Genomic DNA, 16,277 nt, shown 5'->3' on the forward strand with positions numbered 1-16,277 from the left:
CGCCCCGCCTGCCCCCACTCCACCCCCATTCAATCAACACTGGTTCTCCACTGGTAACTCCCTTCTCGTCATGTGTCAGTATATTTACACCTGCATCCGTCGTTTTCACGCCCTGCAGCTGGAGAAGTGGGTTTTACCCATGAAAGCTGATGGCCAAATCAATCTGTTAGTCTTTAAGGTGCCGCCGGACTCCTGCTTATTCCAGGACAGACTCAGAGGCACTTACAGGGTGGGGGCGGCCCAGTGTGACACAGCAAGGATCTGTCTAGCAGCTGGAGGAAAGTATAACGGGGACAGTGACATCCCCACGTGGCCTCCTCCTCCTCCGCCCCCAACTCAACACCTGGAAGAGCATCTGGAAGACAAAGACTTTCAACTACAGAGACTGTGTGACGAAGTGGGACTGTTCTTAAGGTTTTCTCTGAATACGGTGTGGGTGCCTCAGTGTCCCCTGTGCAGTTCGTAAGCCTCTAGGGGGTGGGATCAGGGGGTGGGATTGTTGTGGAGCCCTGGAGGGCAGGTGTGATGGTGCCTGCACAGGGACTGACTGACACTCTGTCTCCTGGCCACTGCTGGCCTGGGCCCCTCCCTGGCCAGGGGCCAACGGAAGGGGTTGGGGACAGAGAGACCAGGTGCCTCCTGGGCCGGGAAAGGGACCAAGGCCGGAGGCGGGGCTGGAGGGTGAGTCAGTTTGGAGCTGGCTGGGGAGATGGGGGGAGGCCCAGCACCGGGGTCTGGGCTCCCCACCCCCCAAGATGGACCCGGCTGAGGGGTCCTGTTGTCTGTACCTGAAAGCTCTGCTGGGGGCTGCGTCCTGTCGGCTAATAAACCTTCTGTGTCCCTGGCTGCCTGAGTCACGTCTGACTGCGAAGTGGGGGGGCAGGACCCTCTGGCTTCCCCAGGACCCCCCCCCCCCCGGGAGGACTCGCTGGGGGAAGCGCACGGAGGGACAGAGGATGCTGAATGCTCCAAGGAGAGACCCAGGAGGTGAAGCCGTGGGCGCGTCGTGCCCTGCAGACAGGCTGCTCCGAGGGAGAGGAGGCTCCCCAGAGTCCTGCCTGGCTTGGTGGGGAGCAGTCCCAGAGCAGCGCCCGGGGACTCCGTGACAACTTTCATCTCGGGAGACTGGTCCTAGGGGAGAAGGAAATTCCCCCTTGTACTAAGAACTGCAAAGGGCCTGAAACGGCCAGTTAGGTGAGAAACTGCTTGATTCGACTCTTGCTGAGTCTGTAGACTTTAGACTGCAAGTTTGTCTTTATTTCTTAGGTAACCAACTTTGAGCCCAATCTCTGCGTATAATCACTTACAATCTGGCTTTCTGGGGGTAACAAATCGGTGTTATCTTTTCCCTAAACCAGTGCGGTTTGGGGGAAGAGCTCAGAGAGTCTCAGCTCAGGTTAACAAGGGGTGTCGGTCGCCCGGTCCCTGCCCTTTGTCGATGTGTCAGACGAATTAACGCTGTTGCACGTCGAAGGGCGTCTCGAGCCGTGTCAGAGGGGGCAGTGCTGGGCTGCCAGGCTGGTGACTCTCTGCGTATGGTGCATGAGTGGCTCCGGGAGCATTCAGGCAGTTTAGCTGGGTGTAGGCTCCACACGCTGAGCACCCGGAGGGGTTTGCTGCTTGTCACCGGCCCAGCTCCGTGAGAGCCCCGGCTGGAGAGCGAAGGGGGCACGGAGGTCCCACATTGCGGGTTGTGCCCCAGGCATGGCTTGACTACAGGCCATTAAGTACCTATGGGGGAACGGAAATTGGATAATGGTTCTCCTCCATGTGCCAGACAAAGGCATGACGTGAGCCAGAGGCTGGCAGTTGAAGATGGACCGATTCAGACTGGAGATGAGGGGTGAATGTTTCACACGGTAACTAACCAGTGGAACCAGTTCCCCAGGGCTGTGGTGGATTCCTCACCCGGACGGTGTTTAACTCACGACTGGCCGTTTTTCTCCGAGATCGGCTCGTGGGGCAGGTCTCTGGCCTGCACTGAACAGGGTCAGACTAGAGGGTCACAATGGTCCCTTCTGGCCTGGGGATCTAGGAGGCCGAAAGGGGCGTCTGGGGCAGGAGGCGTCTGGGGCAGGCGCCAGCCTTTCCCGGACAGGGGCAGCACTTTCATTCCCGGGACCGTCCACTGGGCGGCGCCCTTGCACCACCCGCTGGGCCCCCCTCTGCCCAGGGGTCTGGGCCCCTCGCCTGCCCGGTGGCTCCCGAGGGGCCGAGCGGATCAGGCAGAGTCAGCACCAAAAGGGTTAAATTAACCCAACCCGCCTGGCGTCTCCCCTGCTTCCCTTCACTCCTGCCCTGTCCGTGCCGGACCCTGGCCCAGCGGCGGCTGCTGGGACCCTGTGTCCCCTCCCCCCCCACTACACTCGGGGAGGGGGGCAGCTGAGCCCCCTGCTGCCTGGCCCCTTGCCTGGGGGTCCCCCCGGGGTGATGAGCAGCGTCCGGGGGCTGGTGCTCGGAGCTGGGCAGAGAAGTTCTCGGGCTGGGTGATCAGGGCTGGGTCCCACCTCGGGGCTGGGGCTCGGCTGGTGACGGTGCTGAGAACCCACCTGGCTCATTGCACCCAGGAGCCGCCAGGCGAGCGGACACTGGGACGTCCCCTCTGGGGAGGCGCAGCAGGAAAGCTGAGCCCAGCCCCGGTCATGCTGTAGCCAGGCCCACAGGACGATGGAGGGGGAGACGTAACTCAATGTCTTGTGTGGGTGGTTCCCAGGGGAATTGAATTCTCAGTCTCTGGCGCCTCAAGCGGGAGCGTCTACTGCCTGAGCCAACAGAGCCACGTCCGTCAGCCTCTGTCGGCCCCTCGATGGGACCGGGGAGCCGCAGGGCCGCGGGTTACGTGGAGTTCATGTCCTAGGGCTCCCACGCCCTTAGCCAAGCCGTGAATGAAGCTCTGGGCGGGTACTGGAGCCAGGGCTGAGCCCTGGGGGACCCCGCTAGACACACCCTCCCGCTGGGACAGCAAACTGCTTTCTGAGTGGGGACTTTCCAACAGTCATGCACCCACCTGGCTGTCATGTCATCTACCAGCGAGGCCCCCCCCCCCCATTTCCCTGGTTGGCCTAAGGAACGTCCCGCGGGACTGGGTCTAAAGCCTGACTAAAATCAAGATCCGTCACGTCTACTGCTTCCCACCTGCCCACCAGCCAAGGAGGGAATGGGGCTGGTTTCACACGCTTTGTTCCTGACAAATCCGAGCTGGCTCGTCCGTCTCATTCTCTTACCCCCAGGGGCTGACACACCGAGTGCTTGAGAAGCCTTCCCAGGTACCAAGTTACGAGGACTGGTCTGCAATTCCCCAGCTCCCCTTTGCTCCCGTCTATAAAGACAGGTGCTAGGCCCGCGAGACCTCACCCTACCTGCCCCAGTAGGGGTCCCCCGGACAGGGACAATGCGGGATACCAAAGGGTAACAATGGTACTTTCTCCCGGCTCTGTGATGATCTCTTCATGCTCCGAAGGAAGATTGTAAAAATTGGAGCTGGAACTTGGTCTCCCGGAGTCCTGCTCTGTCTCTCACTCCTTTCCCATCTCTCTCTCTCCCGCTTCTCCCAGTTCGGCCCAAGGTGAAAGTTTCCCCCACAAAATCGGGGTCCGAGCCCCACTCCCACCTGCTGGTTTGCTCGGTGACGGGGTTTTACCCCGGGGGGATCGAGATCCAGTGGCTGAAGAACGGGCAGGAGCAGACGGCCGGGGTGGTGTCCAAGGAGCTGCTCCAGAACGGAGACTGGACCTTCCAGATCCTGGTGATGCTGGAGATGAGCCCCCGGCGCGGGGACGTCTACACCTGCCAGGTGGAGCACGTCAGCCTGCGGGGGCCCCTCGCCGTGCACTGGGGTAAGAGCCTCTGGGTGTGGGGCACCCCTCGGGGGATGGGCCTGGGTCAGAGCCCTGCCCCACCCCGGGGCAGAGACGCAAGGGGAAGGAGAGGCTGAGCTCAGCCTAAACCAGCTGTGCTCTTCTTTGCACAGAGGCACGGACTGACTCTGCCGGGGCAAGATGGTGGCGGGGTCGGGGGCTCCGTGCTGGGTTTGCTCTGCATGGTCCTGGGATTGCTCGTCTGCCCGAGGACTAAGAAAGGTGAATGGCTCCGGGATGGGGCCAGCGGCCCAGGAAACGATCCCCAGTGGGGCCATGACCCAGGGGCACTGGAGGGTTTCACTCGAATTTTGATTCACCACAATTTGCTTTAATTTTCCCTTCAGGGTCAAATCCAGTTTTCTAGTGACCCAGGAACTTCCTGCCCCTCTCTCAGGCCACGCCCAGGACGGGTGGGGCTAATCCCAGCCCCTGGCTCCCCATAAACCCGAGTCAGATCATTCAGAGCCTGAGCTACGGACGTGCCCTCCTGCCTCCCCTCCAAGGTCTCCTCACTAGTCCCACACATGGACCGTCAGGGAGCTGCAGACAGTGTGAAGTGCCTGAAAATCACTCACTGTCCCTCTAGTTACGAAACGAATCCACTTCCCCTTTGCAAAACCAAACTCACTTGAGAAACGCACCAGAAATCGATAAACTCCTGACCCTGAATTTTGAGACTTACATGTGCTACCCTCCGAGCTGCTTCCCTTTTTGCCTAAACGTGCGAAAGAAGGGGCAGTAACTTGCAGGTCAGCCTGCCGACTGCGTGATGCCTGGGTCGGGATTTTCCCAGGAGCCTCGACATGAGCAGCAGTGTCCCTTTCACACTCACACCACTTCCCACGTTTTCCCTGGGGCCTCTCGCCCTTAGAACAATCTTTCTAAAAGCACAAAAGTCGCCCCTCAAATCAAACGAGGAGCATGTGGAGCACACTTCCCCTGAGTTAACCGTCGCCTGGCCCCTGCCCAGCCCCACAGTCACTCTCGCTGCCCTTGCGGGAACCTGTGTGGGGCAGCCCCAGCTCCCTGCACAGAACCATCACGCTAGCAGATCCGTCACCATAGTGAAATGTGCAAACCTTAGGCAGACTCTAAGGCCTCAGCCTTGGGGCACAGCCTGAGAGTACAAAGCGAAGTCTAAACGCAGAGCAGAGCGACTGCAGCCAGCGGGACAGGGGAGAGCTTGAGACAGGGACACTTTCTAGCCAATGTCCCCCCCACAAGCAAATACGAGAACAATATTTCCTCCGGTTATCGGGAACCGTAGACGTCGTCTCCTCATAAAGCGATGATGACAATGCCTGCGAGACCCGGGGAGCAAGGGGACAATAGGGACTGACACGTATCAACCTGCCGCCCGGTCAGGATAAATAGACACAAGGGATCGCATCCCAGGCGCTGTGTGTGAGCCCTCCCCGACACAGAGCTGAGGGCTCCGGCTTCTCCTTCCCTCGGGCAGCGCAGGCACAGCTGGTCACACCAACAGTCTGATGGAAGTGGAACTGAGCTGGCTTGACTGATCTGGAGCGAAAGGAACGAGGCCTTTGAGCATTTGTGACTCTTCCAGCGGCTCCTTTCTCTCCAACCAGTGAGTCTGAGAGCCCCAAAAGGCGGTGACCCAGGAACCTCCTGATGCCAACTGGCAGAGGGCACAAGGTGTGCCCAGGAGTTTCACAAGGGCCCCGGGTCAGACAGACATGTAATAATTCAGTAACGGGCGGCACATGAGGACTCTAACAAAGCCAGCAATGCGCAGGTGGCCATAAGCATTGGGAGACGTATGTGTGGATGAGATCTAAGGAGTTCTGTATTGATACATAAAAACGATGTTCTTAAAGTCTAGAACAGGCAGCTCACCTGAAGCTGAAACATGTTTCTGTGCAGGCAGGGTTAGGAGACCCCGGCTGGTCATTGTGGATTGTGCTGTGACGGGCTGGGTCACAGAAAACTCCTTGGGAACTGCCAACCGATGTGCTGAGACTACCCCGAGCCTGTTCCCTGGGCAGCCTGGGACTTCAGTGCCCTGCCTGCTGCAAACCCAGACCCAGGGTCTGAACCACGTCCCCTAAACGCTGCAGGCTGAACTGAAAACAGCTTAAGACGTGCTCCTGTCTCCAGCACTCGGCTGCCGAGCTCCCAATGGGGTCCAAACCCCAAATCAATCCGTTTTACCCTGTACAAAGCGGTACAGCCCTTGTTCCAGCTCAGGTGGTAGCTAGGGGATTTCTCATGACTGCAGCCCCCTTTGTCCTGCTCCACCCCCTTATATAGCTTTGGCACCAGGCTGGAATCCTTTGTCCCTCTCTGGGTCCCCATCCCCCCTTCTCAATGGAAAAGCACCAGGTTAAAGATGGATTCCAGTACCAGGTGACATGGTCACATGTCCTGTGAGACCCCCCAAGCCTTCATTCCTCCCAGCCTGACTCACAGGAAGGCCTGTCTGCAAACAGAGCCATCCACAGTCAGTTGTCCTGGGTAATGGGAGCCATCAAGATTCCAGACTGTCAGCGCAAACATGAAACCACGAGAGGAAATGGTGAGAAACCAGAATGTGCACGGCCCTGGTGCTAACAAGTGATACTGCAGAACTAACCAGCCCGTGTCGTCTTATTGTCACTAAGAGCCAGGGACCGAACACGCCGGTGTGTTACAGGAGGGTCATTTGTGTGCTGCCTCCGAGCTCCAATGTCGACCCTAAACCACACAAAACAAAATAACAAAGCCCCCTGCTGCAAAAGCAGACAAGCCCCATGTGACGAACTAGGAAAGTTCTTAATGTTTTCTCTGAATCCTGTGTTGGTGCCTCAGTGTCCCCTAGGCAGTTCTTAAGGATCTAGCAGAGCAAAGGGCCAGTGCACCTAAATGCCTGGCACTCTGTCTCCTAGCACTGACGGCCTGGGCCCCTCCCCTGCAAAGGTGCCAGCTGAAGGTGTTGGAGACAAAGGGGTCAGGTGACCTCCTGGCCCAGGAAAGGAGCTGAGCAGAGAGGAGGGGCTGGAGGGGTTTTCAGTCTGGAGCTGGCTGGGGACGAGGAGTGAGGGCAGACGTGGGGGTCTGGCTCACTGCCCCCCAGAATGGACCCGGCCGAGGGGTCCGGTTCGCTGTACCTACAAGCTCTGTGTTAGCCCCTGTTCCTGTCATCGAATAAACCTTCTGTGTTACTGGCTGGCTGAGAGTCACGTCTGACTGCGAAGTGGGGGGGCAGGACCCTGTGGCCCCCCCAGGACCCCGCCTGGGCGGACTCGCTGTGGGAAGCGCACGGAGGGGCAGAGGATGCTGAATGCTCCCAGGAGAGACCCAGGAGGTGAAGCCGTGGGAGCTTCTTGCCCTGAACAAGTCTGCTCCAAGGGAGAGGAGGCCAGGGCTGGCTCCAGACCCCAGTGCGCCAAGCGCGCGCTTGGGGCGGCATTTTGCCGGCAGGGCAGCAGGCGGCTCCGGCGGACCTTCCGCAGGCATGTCTGCAAGAGGTCCCCCGGAGCCGCGGGACCGGCGTGCTTGGGGTGGCCAAATTCCTAGAGCCGCCCCTGGAGGAGGCTCCCCAGAGTCCTGCCTGGCTTGGTGGGGAGCACTTCCAGAGCATCGCCCGGGGACTCCGTGACACCCCAGCATCAGCATTGCAGAGCACATGTCGTACAACAACCACTGGCAAACCAGTGTGAAACCCATTGCAGTCACCTCGCTGAGCTCTCAGGGGGCGGCTACCGGTGTCTCCTTCTGTCTCGCCGTGCAGGGACCCGCTGTGCCTGCCCCACGGCGGAGATACAGGGACGGCACGTGGTCTGTCTGTGGCTGTGACTGCCTGGCCTCCTTCCCTCCATCACACAGCTCGGTGGGGTTGTCGTGACGGGGGCTGTTGTGATGGGATCAGTCATAGAGACCCCCTTGGGACTCTCACCTGATGTGCTGAAACTACCTTGGACCCTGTTTTCCCTGCCAGCTTGGGACTCTGGAACCCTGCCTCGTTGAGCCAGACGCGCTAGCCTGCTGCAACACACACTCAGGATGTGAACCATGTCCCCAAGCTGCAGGCTTGAACTGAAAACCACTCAGCAGGTTACCTGTCTCCAGCTCCCAATGGGATCCAAACCCCCAAATCAATCCCTTTTACTCTGTATAAAGTTTACACAGAGTAAACTCATACATTGTCCGCCCTCTATAACACTGATAGAGAGATAGGCACAGCGGTTTTCCCCAGGTATTAATCACTTACTCTGGGTTCAATAATAAACAAAAGTGATTTTAGTAAGAATAAAAATTCCGATTTAAGTGGCTCCAAGTAATAACAGACAGAACAAAGTAAGTCACCAAGTAAAATAAAGCAAAAACACGCACGTCTAAGCCCAATACATTAAGAAACTAAATGCAGGTAAATCTCACCCTCAGAGATGTGCCAATAAGCTTCTTTCACAGACTAAAAGCAGCAAAGAATCCTGTGGCACCTTATAGACTAACAGACATTTTGCAGCATGAGCTTTCGTGGGTGAATCCCCACTTCGTCGGATGCAAGTAGTGGAAATTTCCAGGGGCAGGTTTATATATGCAAGCAAGAAGCAAGCTAGAGATAACGAGGTTAGTTCAATCATGGCTACCCCTCTGATACTTTCACAGACTAGCCTCCTGTCCTTTCCCCGGTACAGTCCTTAGCTCCAGCTCAGGTGGTAACTTGGGGATTTCTCATGACTGGCAGCCCCCCTTTGTCCTGCTCCACCCCCTTTTATAGCTTTGGCACCAGGCGGGAATCCTTTGTCCCTCTCTGGGTCCCCACCCCTCCGTCTCCATGGAAAAGCGCCAGGTTTAAGATGGATTCCGGTATCATGTGACATGGTCACATGATCTCCATTCTTTCAGGGTTGGCCTGCACAGACCCAGGAAGGTTTGCGAGTAAACAGAGCCAATTACAACCAATCGTCCTGGTTACTGGGAGCCATCAAGATTCCAAGCCACCATTACTGGCCCCCACTTTGCAGAACTACAATCGGCCTCAGAGTTATAGTTCAGATTCCTAGTTCCAGATCCAAGAGTGGCACATTCGTACAAACAGGATGAGCACACTCAGGAAATTTTAGGCTTTGTAATGATCCCTCACAAGAGACGTTTTGCAAGAAGCATATTCCCATTACATTATATTCACGCTCATTAGCATATTTCCATAAACAGATGGAGTGCGACGTCACAGGGGTCACCCCAGGGGACTGCCCCCCTGCTGTGGGGAGCAGTCACCAGCTCCGTTACTCTGGGTTGGAGGAAATAGGGGACCCTGAAGGGGGCAGGGCCCAACACCCAGACCTGCCCTGACCCCAGCAATGGGTTGAGACAAGAGCTGGAACCCAGAGGGTGAATTTGGGGGAGATTCAATCAGCGTCTGCTCCTGGGCCAAGAGGGGAAACCCAAGCAGGGGGCTCCCCCTGCACAGTGAGGTCCCCCAGCCGCCAGAAAAGCCGCACCCCACATGGAGTCCCACCCACCAGCTGGCACATTGCACCCACAACCAACTGGGGAGTGTCACTGCATGTCACTCTTATGAGACCAGCGTGAGACAGCCCAGCAACGAGGAGCTACCCTACAATAACAACCCAGCCTGTCCACAGCCCAGCGCTCCCCAGCAACCCTACAATAACAACCCAGCCTCTCCACAGCCCAGCAACGAGGAGCTACCCTACAATAACAACCCAGCCTCTCCACAGCCCAGAGCTCCCCAGCAACCCTACAATAACAACCCAGCCTGTCCACAGCCCAGCGCTCCCCAGCTACCCTACAATAACAACCCAGGCTCTCCACAGCCCAGCAACGAGGAGCTACCCTACAATAACAAACCACCCTCCCCACAGCCCAGCGCTCCCCAGCTACTCTACAATAACAACCCAGCCTCTCCACAGCCCACCAACGAGGAGCTACCCTACAATAACAAACCAGCCTCTCCACAGCCCAGCGCTCCCCAGCTACCCTACAATAACAACCCAGCCTCTCCACAGCCCAGCAACGAGGAGCTACCCTACAATAACAACCCAGCCTCTCCACAGCCCAGAGCTCCCCAGCTACCCTACAATAACAACCCAGCCTGTCCACAGCCCAGCGCTCCCCAGCAACCCTACAATAACAACCCAGCCTGTCCACGGCCCAGCGCTCCCCAGCTACCCTACAATAACAACCCAGCCTCTCCACAGCCCAGCAACGAGGAGCTACCCTACAATAACAACCCAGCCTCTCCACAGCCCAGCGCTCCCCAGCTACCCTACAATAACAAGCCAGCCTCTCCACAGCCCAGCAACGAGGAGCTAACCTACAATAACAACGAAGCCTCTCCACAGCCCAGCGCTCCCCAGCAACCCTACAATAACAAGCCAGCCTCTCCACAGCCCAGCAACGAGGAGCTACCCTACAATAACAACCCAGCCTCTCCACAGCCCAGAGCTCCCCAGCAAGCCTACAATAACAAACCAGCCTCTCCACAGCGCCAGCGCTGCCCAGCAACCCTACAATAACAACCCAGCCTGTCCACAGCGCCAGCACTCCCCAGCAACCCTACAATAACAACCCAGCCGCTCCACAGCCCCAGCGCTCCCCAGCTACCCTACAATAACAACCCAGCCTGTCCACAGCCCACCCTGCCCAGCAACCCTACAATAACAACCCAGCCTCTCCACAGCCCACCACTCCCCAGCAACCCTACAATAACAACCCAGCCTCTCCACAGCCCACCACTCCCCAGCAACCCTACAATAACAACCCAGCCTCTCCACAGCCCAGCGCTCCCCAGCTACCCTACAATAACAACCCAGCCTCTCCACAGCCCAGCAACAAGGAGCTACCCTACAATAACAAACCAGCCTCCCCACAGCCCAGTGCTCCCCAGCAACCCTACAATAACAACCCAGCCTGTCCACAGCCCAGCGCTCCCCAGCAACCCTACAATAACAACCCAGCCTCTCCACAGCCCAGCAACGAGGAGCTACCCTACAATAACAACCCAGCCTTTCCACAGCCCAGCGCTCCCCAGCAACCCTACAATAACAACCCAGCCTGTCCACAGCCCACCAACGAGGAGCTACCCTACAATAACAAACCAGCCTCTCCACAGCCCAGCGCTCCCCAGCTACCCTACAATAACAACCCAGCCTCTCCACAGCCCAGCAACGAGGAGCTACCCTACAATAACAAACCAGCCTCTCCACAGCCCAGCGCTCCCCAGCTACCCTACAATAACAACCCAGCCTGTCCACAGCCCAGCGCTCCCCAGCTACCCTACAATAACAACCCAGCCTCTCCACAGCCCAGCAACGAGGAGCTACCCTATAATAACAACCCAGCCTCTCCACAGCCCAGAGCTCCCCAGCAAGCCTACAATAACAAACCAGCCTCTCCACAGCGCCAGCGCTGCCCAGCAACCCTACAATAACAACCCAGCCTGTCCACAGCGCCAGCACTCCCCAGCAACCCTACAATAACAACCCAGCCGCTCCACAGCCCCAGCGCTCCCCAGCTACCCTACAATAACAACCCAGCCTGTCCACAGCCCACCCTGCCCAGCAACCCTACAATAACAACCCAGCCTCTCCACAGCCCACCACTCCCCAGCAACCCTACAATAACAACCCAGCCTCTCCACAGCCCACCACTCCCCAGCAACCCTACAATAACAACCCAGCCTCTCCACAGCCCAGCAACAAGGAGCTACCCTACAATAACAAACCAGCCTCCCCACAGCCCAGTGCTCCCCAGCTACCCTACAATAACAACCCAGCCTGTCCACAGCCCAGCGCTCCCCAGCAACCCTACAATAACAACCCAGCCTCTCCACAGCCCACCACTCCCCAGCAACCCTACAATAACAACCCAGCCTCTCCACAGCCCAGCGCTCCCCAGCTACCCTACAATAACAACCCAGCCTCTCCACAGCCCAGCAACGAGGAGCTACCCTACAATAACAAACCAGCCTCTCCACAGCCCAGCGCTCCCCAGCTACCCTACAATAACAACCCAGCCTGTCCACAGCCCAGCGCTCCCCAGCTACCCTACAATAACAACCCAGCCTCTCCACAGCCCAGCGCTCCCCTGCTACCCTACAATAACAAGCCAGCCTCTCCACAGCCCAGCGCTCCCCAGCTACCCTACAATAACAAGCCAGCCTCTCCACAGCCCAGCAACGAGGAGCTACCCTACAATAACAAACCAGTCTCTCCACAGCCCAGCGCTCCCCAGCTACCCTACAATAATAACCCAGCCTGTCCACAGCCCAGCACTCCCCAGCAACCCTACAATAACAAGCCAGCCTCTCCACAGCCCAGCAACGAGGAGCTACCCTACAATAACAAACCAGCCTCTCCACAGCCCAGCGCTCCCCAGCTACCCTACAATAACAACCCAGCCTGTCCACAGCCCAGCGCTCCCCAGCTACCCTACAATAACAACCCAGCCTCTCCACAGCCCAGCGCTCCCCAGCTACCCTACAATAACAAGCCAGCCTCTCCACAGCCCAGCGCTCCCCAGCTACCCTACAATAACAAGCCAGCCTCTCCACAGCCCAGCAACGAGGAGCTACCCTACAATAACAAACCAGCCTCTCCACAGCCCAGCGCTCCCCAGCTACCCTACAATAACAACCCAGCCTGTCCACAGCCCAGCGCTCCCCAGCTACCCTACAATAACAAGCCAGCCTCTCCACAGCCCAGCGCTCCCCAGCTACCCTACAATAACAAGCCAGCCTCTCCACAGCCCAGCAACGAGGAGCTACCCTACAATAACCAGTCTCTCCACAGCCCAGCGCTCCCCAGCTACCCTACAATAATAACCCAGCCTGTCCACAGCCCAGCACTCCCCAGCAACCCTACAATAACAACCCAGCCTGTCCGCAGCCCAGTGCTCCCCAGCAACCCTACAATAACAACCCAGCCTCTCCACAGCCCAGCGCTCCCCAGCTACCCTACAATAACAACCCAGCCTGTCCACGGCCCCAGTGCTCCCAGCAACCCTACAATAACAACCCAGCCTGCCCAGCAACCCTACAATAACAACCCAGCCTGTCCACAGCGCCAGCGCTCCCCAGCAACCCTACAAAAACAACCCAGCCGCTCCACAGCCCCAGCGCTCCCCAGCAACCCTACAATAACAACTCAGCCTGTCCACAGCCCAGCGCTGCCCAGCAACCCTGCAATAACAACCCAGCGTGTCCATAGCCCCAGCGCTGCCCAGCAACCCTACAATAACAACCCAGCCTGTCCACAGCCCCAGCGCTGCCCAGCAACCCTACAATAACAACCCAGCCTGTCCACAGCCCCAGCACTCCCCAGCAACCCTATAATAACAACCCAGCCTGTCCACAGCACCAGCGCTTCCCAGCAACCCTACAATAACAACCCAGCCTGTCCACAGTCCAGCGCTGCCCAGGAGTCAGGGCTGGCAGCATTGCCCCAGGGCGGCGCTAGGGGCTGGGCCGCAGGGGGGGCAGCAGGGGGCTCTGCCCGGGCAGTCAGGGCTCCCCATGGCCCCAGGGCGGCGCTGGGGGCTGGGCCGCAGGGGCGGGGCAGCAGGGGGCTCTGCCCGGGCAGTCAGGGCTCCCCATGGCCCCAGGGCGGCGCTAGCGGCTGGGCCGCAGGGGGGGGGGCAGCAGGGGGCTCTGCCCGGGCAGTCAGGGCTCCCCATGGCCCCAGGGCGGCGCTAGCGGCTGGGCCGCAGGGGGGGGGCAGCAGGGGGCTCTGCCCGGGCAGTCAGGGCTGGCCCGATGCCTCAGGGCGGCACGGGGGGCTTTGTGGGGAGCAGTGGTACCCCAGGCTGGAGGAGATGGAGGGGGCCTCGCACACACTTAGGCTGTGGCCGGTAAAGGGCGCGCTGTGTAGCTGGTGTTTGTGGGCAGGGGAGACGTCTCCTGCTGGCAGAAAACGTCCTCCCCCCCCAGTGGCAGCGGCTTTGTCGGCATGAGGCTGTTGACACTGGCACTTTTCATCGATAAAACTTTTGTCCTTCAGGAGTGTTCTTCTGACCTTGCTGCCGGGGCCCCCCCACCGCGCTGCCCCCGCTCCCCGGCTCCCCCTGCCTCATTGGCTCGGGGCTGGCAGCTGTGGGCGCGGAGCTGAGCAAGCCCAGAGAAATAGAGAAGTTGATGGTCTGAGAGGCGCGTGGGCTGCGGAGGAACTGAAAGCACATGGGGATCCTGGGCCCCTCGTCTTGCAGCCCTGACGCCTGTTAGAACTCGGATCCCCCTTCCCCTGTCGGGATGCCGCTCCATCTGCTGCTCCTCCCCTGGGCATGGGGGGCCCTGGCCGGTAAGTGGGGACCCCCCCTGCCCTTTTTGCTCCCAAGGATGCGTGGGGATGGTGCAATCCTAGGGCCAGGGTGGGGATGTATCAGGCTGGGCTAGTGACCCTGGCTGGGGGAGTAGGACGGGGGAGGCAGCTTAGGGATCAGCAGGGAGACCCCGTAGTGCAGGATTGTTCATGGGACAAAGATTCATTAATCTCTCTCCCCACCCGCTTTCTCCTCCACCTGTTTCCTGCCCCCTGTTCCAACCTCCCCTCCTGTCACTCCAGTGTCTGTCACCCTCCGGGTGCTCCACATCGACGTCTTCCACAATGCCAGCTCCACGGACATGGCGGGGATGGCCCTGCTGAGCGACCTGGAGACCCACTCCATGGCCTGCAGCACCTGCGAGATCCGCTTCCTGCAGCCCTGGGCCCAGCAGGGCCTGACCCCGAAGCAGTGGCAGGACCTGGAGCTGCTGATCCATTATTACCTGTTCGACTTCAATCGGACTGTGAACAGAATAGCCCAGCAGCAGGGAAAGGGCTGTGAGTATGGAGCGGTCTGAGGGGATCCCTCTCCCCCCCACCCCCCTAAACCCAGAGTGCTGAGAACTGACACACTCACCACAGCCACTGAGTGTGTCATTGGTGGCAAGACACCCAGTCCCTGGCCCTTGGGCTAATCGGAGCCGGCGTCCCCCAGAGGGGAAACACCCGTGTCCCATTCTCCAGCCAGGTCTGGGGCCAGATTGTAGCTGCACTTCCTAGGGGGAAAGGCCCCGTGTCCCACTCCCTGAGCCGAGGCTCCTGGTCTTTCCTGACACGTACCCTGAGCCTTGGAAAGCAGCTCATCTGGGCGGGGGTCTGTATCTCAGCAAGTCCGTGACCAAGAGACCCCCAATTTGCACCACAAGCTCTGCCTCAGGCCCCGATGTAACACAGCGATTTTTGAGCCAATCTGACTATGCATGTGAAAAATCAGCTTTAAACAGAAACTGCAACTTACCCTTACCTCCAGCCAGGGTCGCCCCAGGATCCCGCCACCATTGTGTGCCCCAACATCCTCATGGCACCTGATGTTATGTCTTTACTCCTCCCGTCTCTCTATTTCTGCCCCCTCCTGGGACCTCCGGACGCCCGTCCTCGTCCCCCTGCCCTTCCCGTTCCAGACCCCTTTGTTACCCAGGGCTCCCTCGGCTGCGAGCTGCACCCCAACGGCACCTCGAGGGGATTCTATGATATCGGAATGAACGGCGACGACTTCATCAGCTTAGACGTGGATGGAGGCACCTGGGTCGCTCGGTCGCAGGACAAGCTGGCTGTCTACGTCCGGGACCTTCTCATCCGGAATAAGGGCGCAACCACCACGCTTCAGTTTCTCCTGAGAACAACGTGTGTCAATGAGACCAAGAGCTTTGTCCAGCACGGGAGAGAGTCTCTGGAGAGGCAAGGTGAGGCTGGACACCACTCCCCGCTCGCTGAGATGCAGCCACCTCTGGGGTTGGGCGGGGGGGCTGCTTATACAAAGATCCCTCGCCTGGTACTGACATGCAGCTGCATCTCTGGGGTGGGGCAGGGGGGCTGTTTATCCAGGGACCACTTGCCTGGTGTACAAATGCAGCTATAGCTGGGGTGGAGCACAGTAGCTATTTCACAGCCGCACCGCAGCGCCGTTTAGGACAGGAAGTGAAGGGGGATCTGTCACCACTGGTAACTGCAGGGGGCAGAATTGGGGTCTGGCCAGGACAGCGGGGCCAAGGCCTGACCCCGGGGAGCGGAGCTGGGCTTGGCTAGTGAGTCCCTGAGGCTCAGGCTGAATCGTCCCCTCTCCCCCGCCCCGTCTCTCTCCTCCTGTCTCAGAGCAGCCGGTCGCCGTGGTGTTTGCCCGAGCGCCTCCCCCAGCCGGGCCCCCCGCGCCGGTACTGCTGGTTTGCCGGGTCACCGGTTTCTACCCCCGGCCCGTCCGCGTGGCCTGGCTGCAGGACGGGGAGGAGGTGGTGCCGGGCTGGTGGCTGAACTCCAGCGGGATCCTGCCCAACGCGGACCTGACCTACCAGCTGCGCAGCTCCCTGGGCGTGGAGCCGGGCGCCGGGCACAGCTACGCCTGCCGGGTGCAGCACAGCAGCCTGGGGGGCCAGAGCCTGCTGATCCCCTGGGGTAGGTGCACGTCCCCGGGGGGGGG

The 16,277-nt window shown here is 59.3% G+C and overlaps 2 protein-coding genes across 5 annotated transcripts in view; both read left to right on the forward strand.

Moving 5' to 3' along the window:
- Positions 1–1,602: 1,602 nt before the first annotated feature.
- LOC120394839 (HLA class II histocompatibility antigen, DP beta 1 chain-like) lies at positions 1,603–13,907 on the forward strand. 4 transcript variants are annotated; one of them, XM_039518999.1, is made up of 3 exons: positions 1,659–1,843; positions 3,555–3,836; positions 8,709–10,147. In XM_039518999.1, exons 1-3 carry the CDS (start codon positions 1,816–1,818, stop codon positions 8,864–8,866), a joined length of 468 nt encoding a protein of 155 aa, XP_039374933.1. In that variant the 5' UTR covers positions 1,659–1,815; the 3' UTR covers positions 8,867–10,147. The 4 variants fall into 4 exon arrangements, 3 of the variants coding, with proteins under 3 accessions (XP_039374933.1, XP_039374935.1, XP_039374934.1); XM_039519001.1 differs by lacking the exon at positions 8,709–10,147 and adding an exon at positions 13,823–13,907 and having other exon boundaries at positions 1,669–1,843; XM_039519000.1 differs by lacking the exon at positions 8,709–10,147 and adding an exon at positions 4,205–4,354 and having other exon boundaries at positions 1,669–1,843.
- Positions 13,908–13,979: 72 nt separating this feature from the next.
- LOC120394825 overlaps positions 13,980–16,277 on the forward strand; it is a 35,916-nt gene continuing 33,618 nt past the window's right edge. The window contains exons 1-4 of the mRNA XM_039518979.1: positions 13,980–14,119; positions 14,384–14,641; positions 15,265–15,546; positions 15,956–16,252. Coding sequence (XP_039374913.1) covers positions 14,071–14,119; positions 14,384–14,641; positions 15,265–15,546; positions 15,956–16,252 — 886 coding nt within the window. The 5' untranslated portion in view covers positions 13,980–14,070. The remainder of the gene's footprint in view (positions 14,120–14,383; positions 14,642–15,264; positions 15,547–15,955; positions 16,253–16,277) is intronic.

The sequence above is a fragment of the Mauremys reevesii genome, unplaced genomic scaffold (genome assembly GCF_016161935.1).
Source record: "Mauremys reevesii isolate NIE-2019 unplaced genomic scaffold, ASM1616193v1 Contig8, whole genome shotgun sequence".
In the NCBI taxonomy this organism is placed as follows: Eukaryota; Metazoa; Chordata; order Testudines; family Geoemydidae; genus Mauremys; species Mauremys reevesii.